Source organism: Mycena indigotica, assembly GCF_014461135.1.
Source record: "Mycena indigotica strain 171206Taipei chromosome Unknown Mind.scaff0007, whole genome shotgun sequence".
NCBI classification, from domain to species: domain Eukaryota; kingdom Fungi; phylum Basidiomycota; class Agaricomycetes; order Agaricales; family Mycenaceae; genus Mycena; species Mycena indigotica.
Genome location: NW_023503006.1, coordinates 2,820,958 through 2,841,623, shown reverse-complemented (window position 1 = coordinate 2,841,623; position 20,666 = coordinate 2,820,958). Strand labels below are relative to the sequence as shown.

Sequence of the window (20,666 nt, the reverse complement as noted above, 5' to 3'; positions counted from 1 at the left end):
TGATGCGAGTTCAGCCCTTGGCACTGCTCAATGAATGCCTCAATTCCCAAAACTCCAGTACATTCTCTCCTCACACCTTATTGGATTGCTCACAACTGTTAGCGCACTGAGACCTTCACCCACAAAGGCTTCCGGGCCGCGGGTGATGCAACCGCTTCCCGTCGCCGACCAGGCGCCTCTTTCGTGAATGCTCTGTTGGCAACGGCTCTTTTTGTGCGTCTTCCGTTTGCTCCAATTGCCAGCCAGCTCATATCGCTGCTTAGCGGTGCTGGCATATCCTGCTCTTTTTCGCAGCGTGGTCGACATGCATTACGGTGCTTGACGATCACCACTTCAAAGTCCGGATTCCTCTCACCCTACTAACAGTGCAAGTGTCGAGCTCGACTGTTTCTGAACCTTCTAATCGGATACTAGTGTTGGTACCGTGTTGGGTTTCGTTATCTCATACCGGACGACTGCCTCTTTTGAACGCTATAATGAGGGCAGACGTTTGTGGTCACAAATTATCCTTGCGTCTAGGACGTTTGCTCGAACCACATGGTTCCATATACCGGGTAACTACACTTGAACTCTTTTCAAATTCTACCTCATATGTTCCAGACCAAGCCCCAGTGGGTGGACTCGATGCAGCAACCATGAAATCGCGAGGAATGGTGGAAAAGAAGACTGTGATCAATCTGGTCGAGGCTTTTGCAGTGGCTGTAAAGCACTATCTGCGGGGTGAGGATGGCATTTACTACCAGTGAGTTGCACTGCGTTGTTTCGCTCACCAGTTGTTCACCTTGAATTTCTCAAGGGATTTATATTACCTGGTCAAATTCTTACCGGCCTATGCGTTACCGCCAGGGATACCCTCAAACGCGGACTTGACCAATATGGATGGTGATGGCAACCTTTCCCCGCGTTCTCGCCCCTCCAATGCCTCTGGACCCCCTCCGCAGTCAAGCTCTCTGCTGTATCAGAGAAATGGACCTGCCTCTTCAATGTCCGCTCCACATCTTCCTCTGCCAGTTTCCACTCCGGAACGCGGAACTCGTCGCATCAGCTTCTCTCATGGAAATGCTCAAACGCCTAATAGTGTCCTCCAAGGCCGTCCTGGTCTGCCACCGCCACTTACTATATCGCCTCCCACACGCAGGAACTCCCTCGACGAAAAACGCAGTACCGAGCTTCGGAGCGTGACCAGTATTCGCTCTATGCGATCTCCAGTGCCTGGAGAGCCCCAAAAAATCATCCTTGCGCGTGCGGATGAGTCATACCTCCTTCCAGCATCGATGCCCCCGAAATACCACATTTTCGACCTGTTTCCGTTCTCTCTCCTCGTTCGCAGTTTAACGAAGCGAGGCAAGGAACTCAAAGGAAAGAAAGCAGCCCGTCTTCGAGCCAAAATCATGCGGGAGAAGGAGAAGGGAAGCCACAATTTACCATTAGAAATCAGTTTGTATCTGGTGTGTCTCCTCCATCTAGACAGACAGGTAGCTGATTCCGGGCATAGAGTTCGTATATCTCTGCTTTGCAGGTCAGGAAACAGATGGATGTGCCAACCACTAGTGCGCTTTTCCCATCGAAATATTGCGTGTTCTCAATGGAGTTTTAGACACATTGTTGGCGGCGCTCAACCAGCTGGTCGACGCACTTACAGGGCTTGAACGTATTCTGACAACTCCAGTGCCGTATTCGTACTCTATCCATCTGTGGCTCGTCGCAACGCTATATTGTCTGGCCCTTGTGAGTTTTATGTGTCCCGTTGAACCATTATCTTACTGTGTTTCAATCAAGCCTTCACAAATCGTCTCCGCCATGGGCTGGATCACGATCCCAGCTACAAGTCTTCTAGCTTTCGTCTTCTTTGGATTCCTAGTTGCCGGCGAAGAGATTGAGAACCCCTTCGGGTATGACAAAAACGACCTCAACCTGGACCATTTCACCAACAACATCATACGGACCGAGTTGCGGGCGATCACCAGTGCTGCTGCGCCAGACCCGGACCGTTGGATATTTGCGGCCGAGAACGACATGCTGTTTTCTACGGATGTCCACCATGATGAACGGGTTGGGCCAGAGACGTGGGTCAGGCGAGGGACTCCAGCAATCTTAGGCGCGTTGAGCATGGTCTAGTGGATTTCTTTTCATGTAGGGGTAACGAGACACGATTTTTTACAGTATAGAACCTATGAATTAGACACAGAACCAGTGATAAAGCAATGAGTACCATCATCGCAGAATCGCGAGAACCAGTTCGGATCACCTGATGCGACCAGCTTAACCACTTACTTGATGTCACTCCAAAGGCCCTCCTCCGGACCGTATTCTTTGCATCGGCGCGTCAGCTGTTCGAACTTCTCCGTCATAGAAGCACATTCCTCTGACCAACATACTTAAACGCTGGATTTTTTTCGGCTGATGAGAGAACGACCGAAAACATGTTGCTCAAGAACGTTTCGGTCTTCTGGCTGCTGCTTGGCCTGGGCGCAACGCGGGGGGCGGCGTTCGTAGGGGAGCTCGCGCGAAGGAACTCGACAGGCCTTACTTCAGTCGTTGAATGGGATTCCAAGTCGCTGTTCATTCAGGGTCAACGCGTTTTCATCTTGTCCGCCGAGTTCCATCCATGGAGGCTACCCGGCGATCCAGCGCTCTGGGCGGATGTGTTCCAGAAAATCAAGGCGAATGGGTTCAACACGGTGTGCAAACAGGTGTTGAGAGGTACTACTGTGTTGCTCACCTAGTCGTAGGTCTCTTTCTACGTCAATTGGGCTCTTCATTTCCCTACACCCGATACGAGCAATGGTCAAGGTGCGCTTCCTGCTACAGGGTTGCACTGTCCGACCTTTTTTCAGGCGATTTTGAAACGGGCACCTATCGTGATATTGAGCTCTTTATTCAAGAAGCGCAGAAGGCGGGGTTGTGGTTGATCGCCCGGCCAGGTCCATATATCAGTGCGTTCAGTTTAATTCGCTTCGAGCTATTTACTCAGCGCAAGCGCAGACGGGGAGACTACAGGTGGAGGGTTTCCTGGATGGGTCGGAAACATAGCGGGCTCTCTGAGGACCAATAATGCGAACTACACTCAAGGTGGGCAGCTTATCTTGTGTCTTGTCTGACAACTCCTCTCATCGTGCTATTGTCAGCATGGACACCATACCTGACCACTATGTCGAAGATGATCGCAAAGTATCAAATCACAAATGGCGGTCCAAGTACTACCCCCAATATTTTATTATTAACACTACTTTTGACTTTTTCTTCAAGTTATTCTCGTTCAAGCGGAGGTGTGTCATAACCTTCAAATTCTTGACGGGGGGATTTAAGCTGCGTTTAGAATGAGTTCAGCCAAGGCACCACACAAAGCCCATATATGCAAGTGCGTTTGTGAACAACTCTTTCTGGTATCATCACTGAGTTACTGATCAGGCCATCATCGATACTTACAGAGCCAATGGAAGTGCGTAGTCAATCTGCTTTTGTTGGAATATTCTCAGCGGTGAACTAGTTGTCATTCGTGAGGGCTGCCCTGCTTTCAGCCGTCGTTTACCAACACTCGTCAGCAACAATCCACAACGATCAACATGCCGGCCAGGCAGGGTATGACATCATCTCTTGTCTCTGAATCCGCGCCAACTAGATCGTTTTTTAGCAATTTTTCCCCTGACAAAACAACGCAAGGAGCTGTAAACATCTACTGGTGCGGATTATATTACTGGTCACGTTTAATCTCAACCTATACCAGTGGCGACTCTTACCCCCCAAGGAGCAAACAGCTGGGCTCAGGTTCAAGCTATTTATTACTCTGCTCATAAGGCTGTCGCACCATCCAATCCGTTATGCTTGGCAGAAGTTGGGTCTTTGTGGCCACAGTCTCTTCGATGTTGATCATGATAGTTCGGAGGTGGATTTTTACTACAATGGGGTGCCACTCCGTTTGGCGGGACCGGGTACGAAAAATACAGTGCGTTGACCGTTTTTTGCCTCGACGAAACTCCAACGCTTGCTTAGCTGTCAGTCCGGGGTTAACCAACGCAGATTTTGAAAACGTGTTCTATAAAGAAAACTAGTGTGTTCTTTCTAGACGCTTTGTTCTTCTTCTACTTATAGACTCCGAGTGCGCAAACAGCCACGATTCTTAGTGAATATTCCCCTTTTATCCTTGCCTGATTGCTGACGTATCCAGACATCTACATGCTGTTTGGTGGAACAAACTGGGGTGGGACTGCTGCTCCCGTCAGTTATACCAGTTATGACTATGGTGGAGGTACGATAAGTTATCCCTTGCATTTGCGGTGCGTATTTATGGAGCGCAGGAATCAACGAAAACCGTATTGCCAATGCCAAAATGAACGAAATGAGGTTGCAAGGTCTCTTCTTGCGCGTTTCTCGTGACTTGCTTGGGGCCACTCTTCTGGCGAATGGCACCAACTACACTACGACGCCGCTCATGCATACCGCTGAGTTGATCAACCTCGAAACCGGCGCGGGATTCTACGTTTTGCGCCATAACGACTCTACGTATGTGGACTGGTGATTCACTGAGAGCCTAAAAGTGTTCAACTTGTGATGATATAGCTCTACGGCACTCACGACAACACAAGTCACTGTCCAGACATCGCTTGGATCCCTAGTCATTCCCAGAACTGGTGTTCTGACCTTTAATGGTCGCGAAAGCAAGGTTGGTCTACATAGTCCAAAGCATGCTCGTTGTCTAACTATTTCAGATCATAGTTACCAACTACGTGTTCGGCCAAAGCCAGTCGACAATATTGTATTCAACTGCCGAGTATGTTCTGTGCGAGTAATGCTACATGACTTATCATTCGACCACAGGATCATGACCTGGGCCACGCAAGCATTGTTTCCTCGTCTTCATCAACATTTCTCATTCTAGTGCAGGATTGATGGGATCGACTACGTCATCTTATACGCACCAACAGGACAAAGTGGCGAAACAGCATTCCGCCTTCCCTCTGCTCCGACTGTTATTCCATCCATTCCTGCTGCAGGAATCGCGTCTTCCTTCGTGAACGGGACTCTTACCCTCAACTATGTGTTGAATGGCTCGTCCTTCGTATCAATTACCGAGGGACAGACAAAGATTGTTGCCATCATCCTCGATAAAGCCTCTGCGAATCGATGGCATGCTCCGATAATCGCTACTCCCGGCGCGTTTGGCAATTATTTCTCCATTGGCACAAACGAGACGTATGTGGGCCTACTTAAACGGGATTCCCTCGCTTCCCTTGTTGTAGTGTTCTTGTTTCTGGGCCATACGTTCTCCGTACCGCCGAAATTGCTGGTAATACACTGTCCATGGTATGTTGCTTATACCATCATAGTTGTTTATGCTTACATCACCCGTCAGACTGGGGATGTGAACGGAACCACTTCGCTCGAAATTGTTGCCCCCGGCACTATTTCCACCGTCGTTTGGAATGGTCTTCCTACAGTGACGACTCAAACATCTTGGGGAACCTTGAAGAGCCAACTTGACGGTGCACCCGCCATCACACTCCCTGTATTGACCAACTGGAAAGTCGCGGGCAGGTATGAAGCACCCTGAAGTTTTTTTCACGATCTTTGATGATTTTGGTGATAGTCTGCCTGAAATTGACCCTGATTTCGACGATTCAAGCTTTACTGCGGCTCATCTGACTACCACCAACGTACGTGTTGCATTCGTGAACGTGTTCGTGAATGATTTGCTTTAGTACACTAATCTCCCTCCTTTGGCCGGCAACGTTGTGCTTTATTCCCAGCAATACGGGTGGGTGCCTTTTTTGCTTCGTTGATTTGAACCAAGACAGACCAGGTTCTACGGCAATCATCTGATATTCCGCGGTCGTTTTACAGCAACTGGGAAAGAAACCGGCGTGAATTTGACTGTCCAGTACGGTTTTGCGGGAGGATATTCTGTGTGGTTGAACGGCGTGTTTTTGGGATCTGCTCAAGGTTCGCAAACAGTGAGCGTGTCGACGAGCACCTGGGCCTTCCCTGCCGGTGCGTTGAGGGTTAACGCAACAAATGTGCTTGTTGTTTTCCAAGGTTTGTACACAACTCCTTTGCGAAGGCTTTGACTGGCGCTGATCCATCACATCAGATCACACTGGGTAAATTGATTCTTCTGGAATCTGTAGCTATTGCGCTAACTTGCTATTTCTCAGAATTGTCGAAACTAATTGTGGGTCATCCTCGTCGTCCGACTGCGGTCATTGATTCTTTGCAGCCAATGGTGGTAAAGAGCCCCGAGGAATCAGAGGTTATGCCTTGCTTGGAGCCACTACGCCATTCACGTCGTGGACTGTACAAGGAAATCTAGTGTGTTTACTCTCCATTCATGTTCACTGTCTCATTGCCTTCTAGGGCGGTGCGGGTCATGCCCCAGATACCTATCGAGGCTATCTGAACGAAGGGGCGTTATATGCTGAGCGAATTGGTGCCCATCTCCCGGGCTTCCCTGACGACGGCTGGGCTAGTGCGACTCCTTTGTCTGGTGTTTCTCGAGCAGGAATCAACTTTTATCGTACCACCTTTGACTTCCCGGTCCCTGATGGGATAGATGCACCAATTCGCCTGTCCATAACGCGCAACAGCACGGCCGCTTCGCCCAACTTCCGTTTGCAGATCTATTTGAACGGTTGGCAAGTTGGAAAGTACGCCAACTCTATCGGACCGCAGACGATCTTCGTCCTGCCGGCAGGGTCTGTAACCGTTCTTCCAAACTACTCCTTGCTTAACCGGTTCTCAGTATCTTGCGTCGGCGCTCTCCCAACACGCTGGGGCTGATGGTTTGGGCGATGGATGCGACAGGAGCTGTCATCCAGAACATTGAGCTGGTTTCTGATGGGTTTTACACAACTTCACTCCAGTTCACCGACTATGTGACGCCGGACTACGCAGAGCAGAAGGCCCTGCGGCCTGAGCCGGGGTTTTATAATCCTATGTAGTTAGTGGGGTCGATTTCATGTGATCAATATTTTGGTGACCCACGCATGTAACCGGCCCAGCCGGATCACATATTCATGTGATCCGCACGTCTAGTAGTATGAGTGGGGATTTTCCATTCTTTTTGTGGTATTGATACATTTTTACACAGTCATTCTCTTCACCCTCCCGACCCCTATCACTCCATTCAACGGAGCCGACTTGGCTGATGCGCCATTTGTCCGCCATTGCGCGACCATCGCCTTTGCTTCAACTGGAGGAACGTTCGGATCCCGTGTCCCGACCGTAACGTGCAAACGTTGTTTGAGTTCGTCTTCCAGTCCAGCAACAAATTCAGCTCCGTGGTGGCCCTCTCCCCCTTCCTCGACCAGCTCGATGTCGTCGACGGTCACGGCCATAACACGGTCATTCCAAACAACATGTCCCAGTTTAAATTGGAAAAGTGGAGGTTGTTCCATTTCAGAAAGACGTTTGCATCGCTCCCAAAGAGCCTGCGCATCCCCGCTTGACTGGCTGCCGATAGAATTTTGGTGGACGATCGTGATATGTGGCCGCGCTGCAATGCGTTTCTCCTGGCGGATTCTCGTCCAAAATTTGACCTGAGCAAGCGCCTCCACATTCTTCAACGTCGTCTCCACCGAAACTTCCGGCAGAAGCGCAAAATACCGTGGCTTTTTCGCGTCTTTGTCCTTCTTGCTTGGCAATAGGTCAGGCTTTTTGACCGCAGGGGTATATGACCGCGCGTATTCAATTGCCTCATGGACCGCCGCTTGGTCTGGTGGCGCCACGCCGAGTACTCTGACGCATGCCTCGACAGCACGAGCAACAGCTTCCTCCAATCCGTCCTCCAGATTCATCTCGACGACCTCGTCTACCTCCGCTGGCGCAAGTGGTTCGGCCTTGGTGATGAACATCCACAAAATGTCTTCATGACTTTTCGCACTGTCTGGTCGGAGAGTCTGGTGATTGCTGCCTCGCCCTTGCACACGGTCTGAGCAAATACGGTGGACCGTTGCCGGTGCATATTTATCCATAGCCCAGTTCAAGGCGAGAAGCCGAACGGGCGGGTCAAATTCCGCGGTGGCTTCGCGGAGCGCCTGCCGGTGCTGGACCAAATGGTTGTTTCTGGTAAAAATTAGCTTACGATCGGAGAAACCATGGTTGTTTACTTGTCAGCGATGACCACATCGTTGGTGTTCAAAAGGTCGACTACGTTTTTGAGGAAGATAGGGGCGGCCTTCTTCACATGAACATCGTCACTTTGCGTATGGCCGAATCCGAAAAGGCGGGAAAGCGCGAGGGAGAGCATGGTTTTTCCTGAACAAATCATGAGATATTGTTTAAGGCCAAAGGGTCACAAACCGCATCCAGGTATGGCTACCGGCAAAATCACAGTCTTTCCAAAGTCTTTGACCGGTTTGACAACCTCCTGTACACTCTTCTTCCCATCGTCGGTTTGAGCAAAAGCAAGAAACCGTTCCCGAATGGCGATGATGCCCTTGTTATTCGCGTACTCAGCGAATGCTTCGGGATCACGGCGTATCTCCTCAATAACCCATTTTGCGTATGCCTGAGTTTCTTCCCGACGCAACTTCTGCTTGGGCAGTTTCTCGAGGCTCATACCGTCGTTTGTCTGGTTGGCGTTCCCCTGCCGCATACTGAGTAGCATCTTTGTAATCTCACGCCAGTCGCGATACTTGAGATAGGGCTCCTCGTATTTGATCTTGAAGAAGAAATTGGAGCCAGGCGGGTAAGGTGGAGTTGAGCGAGGGGACGATTCTGGCGGTGCTGGCGCCACTTGAGTTCGCACTACGAAGCCTTCCACCGGCTGTCCGTTCCACGAGCCTGTCTTGCTACACTCGTCCGCAAACTCGCGGACTTGAGCAACACTCGACAGTTCCACTGAAGCAGTCTTGATGAACCCCCACTCATCCGCAAAGGCATCGACATCCGCTTGCGGTAGCGTTTTGAACGCCCGGGTATTTTCGTTTAGACCATGAAGGTGAAGTCCCGTGAGCTCGGGTGGATATGCAAGAACGTGCTCCTCAAACGAGTCATCACAAAGCTATGGGAATAAGCTCAGCAAGGCTTTTCGAGTTGATCCAACAACACTAACCTCAGAAATAGCAGTCCAGTTATTCTTCCAGAGTACCGCAGCAAGATCCGCCTCTGAGCGGCCCTTCTGTTCAAGATATTTGCGCAACCACCGCTCCCCCGTGACCGCATGTGTGTTGGTTGGACCCAGCGAGTGCTTGGACGTGACAAGGAGCTTGTCAGGGGACAACGCGGCGATGAATATAATGCAGCCATTGCTCTTGAGACTGAGAGTATATGGCGCAGCAGTGTGGGCCTCAATGGCCGGCCATGTGCACCAACCCACCTCACCAATGTTGAAAAACTTGTCATACCCACGCGCCACAATCCGATGCTCCCCATTCTGCTCGGTGGAAAAGATCCCACGCGCGTATGTGGGAAACGGGGAGGGCACAGTGTAGTATTTGACCTCGTTCATCTTCCAGCTTGTTATCGAGATGGCCGGGTCAGCTGGTGCAGCATATTTACTCGACCGCACAAGTTTGCGTTGCTTGCTGGAAAGCTCAACAAGTTCTTTGATAAGAGAAGAAGCAGAAGTGTCCGTGACCATCCTCGACAGTCGCCGGATGGCGCTGCTAGGGCTAAAGCCCGCGAGCATAAATGGTGGAAAAGGCAACAGTGTTCATCTGCTCTACGCGTCACAGGTGGGTCACGACCACAAATTTAGGCCAGATTTGGAAGGCGGTGACGGATTTTGGCCGGAAGCTGAACAGATTTAGGCTAAAATTGGATACAATAAGGTTATTGATACAACTATGATTCGAGATCCATAGGACCTTCGCCTTCCATGGGAAAGCAGCAATTGCTCTCCTCAATACACGCTTCATCATCGTCTTCATTCCAGTCACTCGTCGTCTCCCAGTCGTTCTCAAACTCAACATCGATTGCGAGCACTTCGTCGTCGTTGTCTTGCGAGAGCGGCATGAAAGCAAGGAGATTGATTTGACCGGGGGCACGATGTGAAGTGGGCTGAACCCAACGGCGTTCTCGTAGTCGCTTATGCCGCTCGCGGTCTTCCTCAATTCTCTTGAAGACTTCGTTGCGCGAAAGGGAGGAGTGGGAAGATTTACGGTGGGAAGAGGAGGATGTAGTCGTAGGAACGGTCCGGGTTTCCAGTGAAGTAAGGACATCGTCGACCGTCTGTGGGTCCACTACACGCTTATTTCTCCAATTCTCTAGAATCTTCGGTTCGTGAGCAGCGAGTCACAAAGTCAGGATGATTCTCACTTGCTTGGTGCTGGTTAGATTGGGCAGACCTTCCCTGCCCGCTGGAACGACACACTGAACAATTTTACCAATGTCTCGACTGACAAAGTCGACATATTGGTTGGTTCCTTGACTGGTTCCTATTGCACTAGAGTGTGATTTGACGAGCAAGCACGTATCACAAAGCGAATCAAGGAAGTAGAGGATATTTATGCGCGCGTTCAACGAGCCCTTGGAAAATCAGTATGAAGACATGACAGAATAGTTGGGTCACCTTCTGGCATTCTTCGACGATGCAATCCCAAATATCTTCACCGCAAGGCGGGAAATATTTTATCGCAAAAGTCACGACCTTTTGAATGGATTGTTGCGAGCTGATTGAGCAGGTTCAGATGGCAAACACGAGGTTGTAGTCAAATCTGACGCGTTGAGACGTTTGAGGAGGTTTAAAAACTGGATTCTGACTTCAAATGGGTCCATAACTGCTTGAAGTCAGGAGCTGAGAGGTGCGATCAGTAGACATCAATGGAACCAGAACAGCGGCTCGCCCAAGGGAGCGGATGCGGGGCAAACTTGACTTATAAACTTGCTCGTAACTTTCACAACGCTCTCGTCTGCATCGCCAGCCTCGACGATGTTCGCCCATCTTTTCTCGTCGACCAGCCAAGGGTAGACGGATCACGTTGTCCACCACAGCTTGGCTCTTACCATGTCCACCGCCCGCCTCCCTCCAGCAATCGTCAGTGGCCCCACAACAACGCCAATCACGCCTATACCACTGGAGGACATCAACTCTCCAAGCGCCACAGCTACCTCCTCGGATAATAGCAGTCGCATGTCCTCCAACGACCAAGACCCATTACTTCTCGCCACTCGTTTGCAGTCTGAAGACCACATTAACAGTCTCCGCCAACGCAAAAAGCGTCGGAAGCAAGGAAAGGCCGCTGGAGACTTTTACGATAAACAAAATAAGCAGGTTCGTCTTTTTCATCCTTACTGTTGGGCCGATTTAAAAGCGCCAATATAGATAGCTTCGCTGCTCATGACAATGGACCAGCATATCGAGAGCGCGCAAGAAGAGGAAGACTCTAATAGGCTTGCTGTTCGTCTTTTCATTAGATGTGGACCTTACCTTGACTCTGACCAGATCAAAATTGCAATACGAGCCTCGTTGATTGCCAACATGTAGCTCGTTTCTTCTCGGTTTATCAGCGAATGCTCAGACTCATGACAGTGTTTTGGCTATTCTCCAAATATACGCGGCAGCATCGTCACTATCATTGTCGTTTTTTGCTACGGCAATGGATGCTGTCTTTGACCCCCTCGCAAATATGGTTCTATACTACTGCCATCGTCTGGCAGTGAGGGCGGACCCAAGAAGATATCCATCTGTAGGTTTCCTCCCCATCCCCGTCTCAGCAGTAACAGACTCACTCTTTTTCAGGGTGGGAGCCGTCTTGAAACTATTGGGGACATCGTGTATGCGACTTCTATGGGCTCCGTCTCAGTCCTCCTGATAGTCCGCCATCTCCTCATTTGTCTGACTTGAAGCTCACGATTTATAGGCATTTTCCATCCAGGATCTTACACGGGGCAATGCACAAGACTTAGCGCTGCACATCCCTGCTGTCGTTGTTGTGGGAATTGCATTTCGTGGGTAGCTTTACCTCCAATACAACACTCGCTGACGTCAATTCAGTCGTCAAGTTGGCACTTTTCCTCTACTGCTACTCCATTCGATCAAAAAATTCACAAGTCCGAGTTTTATGGGAAGATCAGTTAGTATTGCACATCTTCTATCTCGCACTGTTTTTAACCTAGTCTGACAGTCGGAACGACCTGTTCATTAATGGTTTCGGAATACTGACCTCTTCTGCCGGAGCTCAGCTGCTTTGGTGGATTGACCCTCTTGGTGCTTTATTGATATCTCGTATGTCACCTGTTTTTCTTGCTTGATACCACATTGAGCAAATCAGTTGCCCTCGTTCTCGTTTGGGGCCGCACGATTTATAAGCAGTTCTTACTACTTGCTGGAATTGCTGCGCCACTTGAGTTCCAGCAACTGGTCATTTATAAAGCTATGATGTTTGCCGATGACATCAGGAAGATAGACTCTTGCACCGTCTATCACGCAGGCCCCGTAAGTCATTGTCTCGCAAGCGCTTCATCCATGAACAACAAACTAGGACTACGTGGTCGAACTTGACATTGTCATGGACGGTGGGGCTATATCTCCCAAAGTCCTTCCCTATCACTTAGCTTTTTCCAGCGGATACTCCATTGTGGAAGGCGCATGACCTTTCTCAAGCCCTCCAGGACAAGATCGAACAACTTCCCAACGTCGGCCGTGGCACGTCTCTAATTTTCTCATTAGACTCCCAGCTTATCAGATACCCTAGCCTATGTCCACGTTGACCATGAAATCGATCACAAACCGGTAAGCTCGGCTTTTCGACCACCCATTTCTTCCGCTGACAAGGCGTAGGAACACCGTAAACTCAAGTAGAATACAGAATCTAAAGCTTGGTTTCAGTTCAGAAAACCGCTTGATCTGGTGATGGGACATGAGACATGAGACAGGCCTGTCTCATGGCGACCTGGCCAAATCACACCGGGCGAAAGCACCAAGTCCCCTGGGTGTTGTGTTATGATACCCATGGTTGCATGTGTAGTAGTACCCAGGGGCCATTCAATAGGGGCCCAGGGTGATATGCTCAAAGGCCCAGGGTGACAATTAGAGTTAACACTATGTACTTTTACATTAGCACCCCATGCTTATTCTAATATGCACCCTGGGTGAATAGTGATAACTACCTAGACCACTCTTGCTTACTTGACTTTAGTCATACTCATCACAAGGTCTCTTATCGCTGATTATGACCTCTGCACTACTCAACGTTGCAAACTGGGTCTCTTCCCTTCAGAAAGAACTACACTCTACTCTACTCTTTATCTCAATTCTCCACCGGCTTTGGGATGTTGTTGATGATGCAGTTCAGAATGCTAGGGCAGGAGAAATACCGTTCTTGCCCCCACCCATTGCTGATCTGTTACTTTCTGCCTTGCATCACCATGAGCCTACCATATCTGAGGCAGATATCTCACAACTCTGGGCAATGCTGCATATGTCCATCAAGAGCTGGAAAGGGCCACTACTAGTACAAGAGACGGACAATCTGTTATGTCAGCTAGGAGAGACGTTCAAGCTTGGTAAGTTTTGGTCAAGCTTATCAAGCCTGATAATAATATACAGGGGCTGAAATGCTATATCCACCCCATCGGACATGTCCTCAGTGCTCAACCAAACTTGGCAATCCAGGTTCTACCTTTGTAAGGGTCTACACTCTCCACAGAGGTATTCTACCAGCATATGACATTTCTTTATACTGTGGAGGTAAAATTTGTATTCTACTTGGGTACAACATAGCTGAATAGTATTATTCAGGCTGTCAAACCCGTTACTACCCCACGTACTATGTCCGCCATGCTTCAAGTGCCAATGCTACCCGGGAATATTATCTTGAGAGGCTGCCCTTTATCCAGGCAACTCAAACTGCATATCTAGAGGATCAACTCTGTGAGTTCTTTGAATATAATATGTGTCATGCCCAGTATGCCTTTCTTTCTATTGGCCTAAATATCCTTTAATATATCATAGTGTTTCAACCACCAACTTGGCCCGCATCTATAATGATCGTCTTGCTGTTACCCAAGCCTCCACTGGCATTGGCCCAAATTCTGCCTTGCTTCCAGAAATATCTCCAGAGGCAATTCTTGAAGGTTTTTTTTCTATATGGGTTACAACGCCGACTTGCTCGTGCTGTTCCACATCCAACTCCACTTCAAGTTCCTCATGGAGGTGTTCAGGAGCAAAGACTAGATCAAGCCTTGCATCAGAGTAATCAGCAGATAGCTGGCATTGGTCAGCCCTACTATTTGCATGGATGTCAAAATTGTGTCCAGTTTCTGACTAAAGATGATGGATCAACCAGTGAGTTTTTAATTTTTTTTTTAAATTTTTTTTTTTTAAATTTTTTAAATTAAATTTTTATTTTAGTCTATATCCGTGCAGGAACAACAGATGGTGTTACTCTTGGACATCCTTGTTGTTCAGTCACTAATTGTCAAAACCGTTTAATCTCGGTCAAGGACAAATTCTGCTGGGAGCATAGAGCTCAAGAAGGCATCTGTGCGATCAAAGACTGTTTTGCTCAAGCCAGTCCAGATCATATGACTTGTAGTCAGCCACTTCATCGTGCAGAAGAAAACGCTTTACGCCAGAAACAAGACTCTGCCTTTCGTGATTTGTCACGCCGATCAGCTAAAGGAGATATTCCAACAACACAACGCAGATCAGATCCGTTTCCTTTGTCCTATCTTGATGCTGATGATACATCATCAGCACCATCTACTTCAGCTACAGCAAAGCCTTTGCGCTTAGTCAGCACCCGCCGATGGACGCACAATGAGCAACTGTTTGTTCTTTGCTGTGGGGTTATTGTAGCTAGAGCTACATTTTTCTCTCATGAAGGTCCTGCCTCAGTCAAGGTTTTTTGCTCTATGTTTGCTCTTCTCATAGGCTAATCTCATACAGGACTTTCTTAAAAAAATATTTCCATCTCCCTGGCTTCTTCCTACCCACATTTTTTTTGACAAGGCCTGTCTTTTGCTCAAGCATATTCGGACACAACAGGACCAGTTCTTTGACTTTGTGCGAATTATCGTTGACGTTTTCCATGCATTCAAGAAGCATGATGATGACTTTTGCAACAATAATACTATTCCTTCTCTTTGCCCTGAACTTCGCACTATACGGGATAACAAACCTGTCTGGACATTCAACTCCTCCAATGCAGAGCAAGCCAATGTTTGGTTTGGAGCATTTCAGGCAATCACTAGAGAAATGACAGCACCACGGTATTTTATTTTATTTTTTATTATTTTTATTAATTTATTATCAATAGATATAATTTCTTTCTGGATGAAATGATTCTTATACGCAATGACTGGATGGTGCGCCATTTAGAGAAAAAAGGGTAAACAACCCTTTTTCCATAATGTTGAGAGAATGGAGGCTGACTGGAAGAGTACTTTCAATAATGTGGATTAAACTCTCAAGTTACAATTTCATGTGCTACTGCTACTTCAAAAGCTTCACGGGCTTGATGACATCTGCGTGCACGTCTTGTATTGCGTGAGGTGTCAGAACCATGTCCGCCCTCCGATGTGGCTCCAGCATTGATAGAGGAAGCACTAGGTAGCACAACAGCATGTTCTTCATTGCCATCAAACATACTAAGAAGAGTTGAATGCAGAGAAATAAAAAAAAAAAAAAAACGCACAAGAAAACGTTAACTTCAGTGTGGATCCCTACCCCATATAAGATGAACATGAAGTCAAAATCTCCCTTCTGACATTTGTCTTTAATCAGCTGGAAGCAAGGATGCAGACAATGTCCCTTGACATCATTGTCGCAGTGGACACAACTAATGAAGTTGCAGCAATGATAGCCTGTTAGTCCATACTTTCCGAAAAGGCCGAGTTCTGCGTCGTCTGTAAGCTGCCGATATTGTCTTGGAGCTCCAGAATAAATAGAACGGGCAGCCTCGACAAACAAGTCAATTGTCTAACACCAATCAGCTCAAGCACCAACTTGATTCAAGAACGCACCAAGGCCTGTCGCATCAAAGCTAAAATATCATGAGACGTAGCACCACTGTGACGCGGGCCAGCATTGTAAATTGACCCAGGAGCACCACCATTGGGTTGGCTGGTACCAAGAGATGTCATAGTCCCAAGATGAGACCATCGCGCCATGGTAGCTCTGCGTCTGATACCGTGAATGACGACGAGTCGATGATTATGGAGAAGAATTTGCAGAATTTCATCCGAGAAGGTATTAAAGCGTGCACCACCAATCTGTAAATGCTATAAGCATTCTACACTATTGGCCACAGTAAGCTTACCAAGCGCCGCTGTCGACCTTCACGCACATAGAAGCGAATGATGTCACGACCACAGCGAGAATACACGTGAGGACGGGCGCCATAAAATTTCTTGATTCCCAGTGCCTCTGGGGTGATATAGCATTGCTCTTCTGATTCCTGGTCGTCATCTTGAGTCTGGTAATATCCATGAGATGGGATAGCAAATGAAAATTATAGTCACCTTCCGTATACGTGGCTTCAACCGATCTCCTTCAGCAGCCCAAGTGACAGCATAGCCTGTGTATTTGCCAGCATTCTCGTTGACGAATACCTCCACAAGATGAACACACTTCTCGCCCACATCTTCCGACTCGCATTTTCCGCACGCATCATCAGTCCACCAGGTTGGCTTGATCTCCTCGTTGTCATCGAACATTATACTAGCCAGTTTTGCTTCCCGATCTGCCTTGGCCAGCTTCTTTGCCTGGACGCGTTTTCGGTTGTTGGACTTTGCATTTTTTCCAGGGGCAGTGTGTGCTGTAGCAGTAGAGCTGGGTGAGATATTGGCGATGTTCCGACGGGGGGTCAGAGGCGGAAAGAGCTGGGCATTGGCCTTCTCCACCAGATCACTCTGCCAGACAGTTTCCGTAATAATGGTTCGGACTCTCTCGTCAAGCCGTCCGAGCAACTGACAGGCTTCATCGCGAAGAGAGCTAAAGGTAGACTTCATAGGCACGATTGTTTGAATTCGATCCTTGCGTGGAATAACCAGATATCGGAATAGACCTCGATATAAGCTTCTCGGCATCCCATGTCTCCGACTTTGCCCATATAGACGACAGAGAGCTCTGGTCAAATATTAGTGTGAAACGGAAATCAAAATTGTGGCCTACCTTCTGTGCAATAGCTTGCATGCAAGGCTGGATCCACCGTTTCCAATGAAGCTTGAATGCTGATTGCGTGTATAAAGCAAAGACCGCCATTGGATCAAATGCCCAAGGTTGCATCTCCCGATTGTCACTCATGAACTCCAGGAACCGCAGTGCAAATTGAGGGTCAACAGTCGGGTCTACAAGATTTACCTAAACGCAAGTTAACAGCAATATTTGACTTCAATGAAGCTACCGACTGCTGTTGTTGGTGTGGGCTCAAAATCAACACTTAGCCAGTCGTATAGTAGAAGCTGATATGCCATCTTCCACCGGTACTTCCGGAAAGATGGCACCAAACAGGCCATTAAACGAATGTTCGAGAAGATTTCCAGAGTCGCAGATTTGGAACATGAGACGACGCAGCCCGGAGGACTGAGAGATGAGCTTGGATATTCAACTCACAAAAGCATTACATACCAAGAATTCCTTCTGAAACGTATTGGACTGGAACCTAGGTGCCTTAATGAGTCGCATGTATCGAAGATCACCAACACATTGCTCTACAGCATCTTCGAGGTGACGAATGCGGGGTACAAGTTGACCATGCTCCAGAACGTTGGAGTCCCAATGTATCATCTATTTCAGCTAAGTTACGCGGCAATGTACCACAAAATTTGTACTGGACTCACAGGAAAAAACAGATCTTGTAGATGTTGAGCGATTATTGAGAGTGTACGATGGGGTATGGTGTCTGGTTTCACTTTCTCGTCAACATCCATCCTCTGAGTTGCTGGAATTTGAGTTGTGATAGTCAGAATCATCATCATTGCCGCCGTCGTCGTGTTCGCCGTCGTCGTGTTCACAGTCTTCATCATAGCCCATTTCGTCCTCCATTTCGTCCTCCTCCTCCTGGCCTCCAAACCCATAATCATACCCATACGGTGCAAGAACACTCTCTAGGATTGAGTACTGCTTTGGTGGCTTGGGCTACAGCAGATTGTTTCAATGACGACAGGTAAGCCATAGTATTACGCACGAGTGGAGGTATAAAGTTCAGATATTTTGCCCGGATAGCCGTGAGGAGACTCTGGGCATCAGCCTTGGACTGCTTAGAGTCTCCCAAAGACCCCTGCGCAAAAAGCGAAGAACGTGATAATCCAAGAAATCTTCGACTAATCGTGCAATATAGACAAGGTCAAGAGAGGCGACATCGATTCCAAGGACATGAGAAAGATAATCGAGCACAAAAAACCACCTATTGAAAAGTCATGAAGGCTACCAAGACCAATATGATTTACTTGCCTGCTCTGCGGAAGCCGCCATCTCACGCAATACCAGTTCTCGTTGTTGGTGAGTGGTTTTGCTACGCTTCAGGAATGGCACTAGGCTTGAATGGAAAAGAGTGTTATCCCAAATATATCTCCGTTCGTCTTCTATCGGGGGAACCAATGGGTCGAGGAGCCATACGATGCGCGGAGCCATGAAGGCAGGGTTTATCAACCAATTCTTAACAGTCACACTTTACAAATAACATCTTCACATTGAGTTGGCAACTCAGAGTCAAGTCAAGCTACGTAGTTGAGTAGTGTAGTAGGAACTAATAACAAACAGGCAGCCAACGACATCCACCACAGATTATTGCCCGGTTGGTGAAAAGCCTAACCCCTCCCAGGGTGACACGCGATAATCGCCCTGGTTGGCGCGTCGCGTGTCACGCCAACCGGGGCTACACAGACTCTACGCTGGGAGCAAAGAAAAGTCTTTGCCCCCAGCAACCAGCCATATCAACCGGGGCGAGCGATGTCTGCCCGGGGTGACCGTATCATGTCGCCCGGGTAGAAACAAGTTTAGGCTGGGGGCGAGGACTATTCCTCGCCCCCAGCTACTAGCCAGATCGACCCGGGCGACCGCAACACCGACCCGGGGCGATGGCACGGTCGCCCCGAGTAGCATCCATTCCTCTCGCCCCCAGCAGCGTGCCAGGTCAACCCAGGGTGAGAGCAACTTCGCCCTGGTTGCCGCCAAATGCTGCAACTGGGGCGAGAAAAAGTCTCGCCCCCGGGTTGACCGAGACATCGCCCCGGTTTCACAGCGTCTGTTGCTGGGGGCGGCAGAAAGCTCTCGCCCCGGGTGGTGTCAACTCTCGGGAGAGGGCGAAAGCTTCTACGACCCGGGGCAACTGTAACAGTCGCCCCGGGTGGCACGAACTCGTTGCTGGGGGCGAGAGAAGTGTCCCGCCCCGGGCAAACAAGGAAGTCCACCCGGGGCGACTGCAACATCACCCCCGGTTGGTACGAACTCGTTGCTGGGGGCGAGAGAAGTGTCCCGCCTCGGGGCGACTGTAACATCACCCCCCGGGTGGCACCAACTCGTTGCTGGGGCGAGACACGCCTCTTTCCCACTTCCTGCTGGGTTGACATGGCTTTTTTCGTTGCTGAGAAGAGTGGCGAAATGGAGGGCGAAACGAGGGAGATGGGGAGGAGGGATTGGCGACACCTGGAGGAACTCAAGTCCACCTAGAAGCACCAGGGGCTGTAAGCGCAGCACTTGGTGGGAAGAGGTTTGGAGCGGGAGGTGGTGCGTGAAGGCTGTCGAGTGGCTGTGCCGGACAAGTATCGGATTCACGCTATGGCGGGAGTATGGTGGATAGTAGTCCCGAGAGCCACATGTGTGGTGGCATTCGCGCAAGCCATGGCGGGCGGGTGGTGAAGGACAAGAGACACGAGAGACACGTGGTCTCCGGTCTCGTATCCGATCCGATTGGCCGGGGCACGTGCTGTACGCTCGGGCGCTGGGCGGAATTTCGTCGGTGGCCCCTGCCGGCGCTGGGCCAGGCCTCGCGCCTCAGGCGGGTACCACATGAGAGCCTAGCTGGAGGTGGAGTCGCGGGGGGATAATGAGGCCGCGAGAGACGCGTACGTGAAGCGATGTGGAGGTGTGGTGGTGGTTCTTGGGCCTGGGAAGAGCTTGGTCGCGGCTTGTAGCCGACGCGACTGGCCTTCTTTGCTCGCGGGACATGGCCGACAGCGGGGGCGTGTGCGGCGAAGCGAACGGGGACGCTGGGGTGTCCAGTGAGATTTTGGCGAAGTTCGGCGAGGTGGCGGGAGAGGAAAGAAACGAGTGGCGCCATGTCACTGACGGCGTTCCCACGTCGAACGCCTCGGTGGGTTCGTCGGTGATGGCGCCACTCAAATTAGGGCAGCGAGGAATGTCGCCCGGGGGCAACCGCGACTCCGCTTTGGGTTGACCTTGCTCGCTGCTGGGGGCGAGACACTTCTCTCGCCCGGGTAACAAGCGAGATGAGATCGCCCCGGGGTAACGTGCCGCGTGCCGCAATTCGCGCTGGCGATGGCGGGCGATGGCGGGCGAGTGGTTGAAGGACAAGAGGCAAGACGGCGCTCGAGTCTTGGGTCTTGTCTGTGCTGCGGGTCGTGCATGCCCTGCCTGGCGTGCTGGTGGCCCTCCCCGCGCTGGGCCAGACCACTCGATCAGGTGGCATTTCGAAGGGGAGTGTGGGACGTGGTCGGGTAAAAGCTGTAGTAGGATTAGCAAGGTAAACCAAGTTGGCCGAGTTATAATACGCACTTCCAGACCCTCCCGCGGTCTCTCGCCGGTGCGTACTAGCTCAAGAATG

The 20,666-nt window shown here is 49.7% G+C and overlaps 5 protein-coding genes across 5 annotated transcripts; 3 read left to right on the top strand and 2 right to left on the bottom strand.

Moving 5' to 3' along the window:
- Positions 1 to 30: 30 nt before the first annotated feature.
- On the top strand, positions 31 to 2,118 carry MIND_00868500 (uncharacterized protein; the record flags this gene model as incomplete). Its single annotated transcript, XM_037365344.1, has 7 exons — positions 31 to 57; positions 103 to 213; positions 264 to 742; positions 797 to 1,448; positions 1,496 to 1,550; positions 1,598 to 1,728; positions 1,780 to 2,118. The coding sequence occupies 7 exons, from the start codon at positions 31 to 33 to the stop codon at positions 2,116 to 2,118; spliced, it is 1,794 nt and encodes a 597-aa protein (XP_037218586.1).
- A 305-nt stretch (positions 2,119 to 2,423) lies between these two features.
- On the top strand, positions 2,424 to 6,935 carry MIND_00868400 (Beta-galactosidase; the record flags this gene model as incomplete). Its single annotated transcript, XM_037365343.1, has 27 exons — positions 2,424 to 2,681; positions 2,733 to 2,793; positions 2,838 to 2,936; positions 2,986 to 3,072; positions 3,129 to 3,197; positions 3,250 to 3,269; positions 3,320 to 3,361; positions 3,412 to 3,442; positions 3,491 to 3,582; positions 3,880 to 3,946; positions 3,994 to 4,051; positions 4,101 to 4,123; positions 4,169 to 4,249; positions 4,299 to 4,503; positions 4,561 to 4,663; positions 4,710 to 4,771; positions 4,885 to 5,193; positions 5,241 to 5,304; positions 5,354 to 5,535; positions 5,588 to 5,654; positions 5,700 to 5,755; positions 5,801 to 6,033; positions 6,089 to 6,098; positions 6,153 to 6,169; positions 6,215 to 6,306; positions 6,352 to 6,689; positions 6,737 to 6,935. 27 exons carry the CDS (start codon positions 2,424 to 2,426, stop codon positions 6,933 to 6,935), a joined length of 2,925 nt encoding a protein of 974 aa, XP_037218585.1.
- A 141-nt stretch (positions 6,936 to 7,076) lies between these two features.
- MIND_00868300 (tRNA ligase) lies at positions 7,077 to 9,631 on the bottom strand (the record flags this gene model as incomplete). Its single annotated transcript, XM_037365342.1, has 4 exons — positions 9,050 to 9,631; positions 8,296 to 8,998; positions 8,103 to 8,250; positions 7,077 to 8,058 (listed from the first exon to the last, which is right to left on the bottom strand). The coding sequence occupies exons 1-4, from the start codon at positions 9,623 to 9,625 to the stop codon at positions 7,077 to 7,079; spliced, it is 2,409 nt and encodes an 802-aa protein (XP_037218584.1). The 5' UTR covers positions 9,626 to 9,631.
- Positions 9,632 to 9,780: 149 nt separating this feature from the next.
- MIND_00868200 (CID domain-containing protein) lies at positions 9,781 to 10,713 on the bottom strand (the record flags this gene model as incomplete). The annotated part of the gene is made up of 4 exons (XM_037365341.1): positions 9,781 to 10,209; positions 10,255 to 10,464; positions 10,508 to 10,607; positions 10,658 to 10,713. The coding sequence occupies 4 exons, from the start codon at positions 10,711 to 10,713 to the stop codon at positions 9,781 to 9,783; spliced, it is 795 nt and encodes a 264-aa protein (XP_037218583.1).
- Positions 10,714 to 10,942: 229 nt separating this feature from the next.
- MIND_00868100 (Cation diffusion facilitator) lies at positions 10,943 to 12,739 on the top strand (the record flags this gene model as incomplete). The annotated part of the gene is made up of 13 exons (XM_037365340.1): positions 10,943 to 11,209; positions 11,261 to 11,335; positions 11,381 to 11,418; positions 11,468 to 11,624; positions 11,678 to 11,752; positions 11,799 to 11,886; positions 11,933 to 12,011; positions 12,063 to 12,163; positions 12,210 to 12,373; positions 12,420 to 12,453; positions 12,503 to 12,587; positions 12,616 to 12,670; positions 12,719 to 12,739. 13 exons carry the CDS (start codon positions 10,943 to 10,945, stop codon positions 12,737 to 12,739), a joined length of 1,239 nt encoding a protein of 412 aa, XP_037218582.1.
- Positions 12,740 to 20,666: the final 7,927 nt, after the last annotated feature.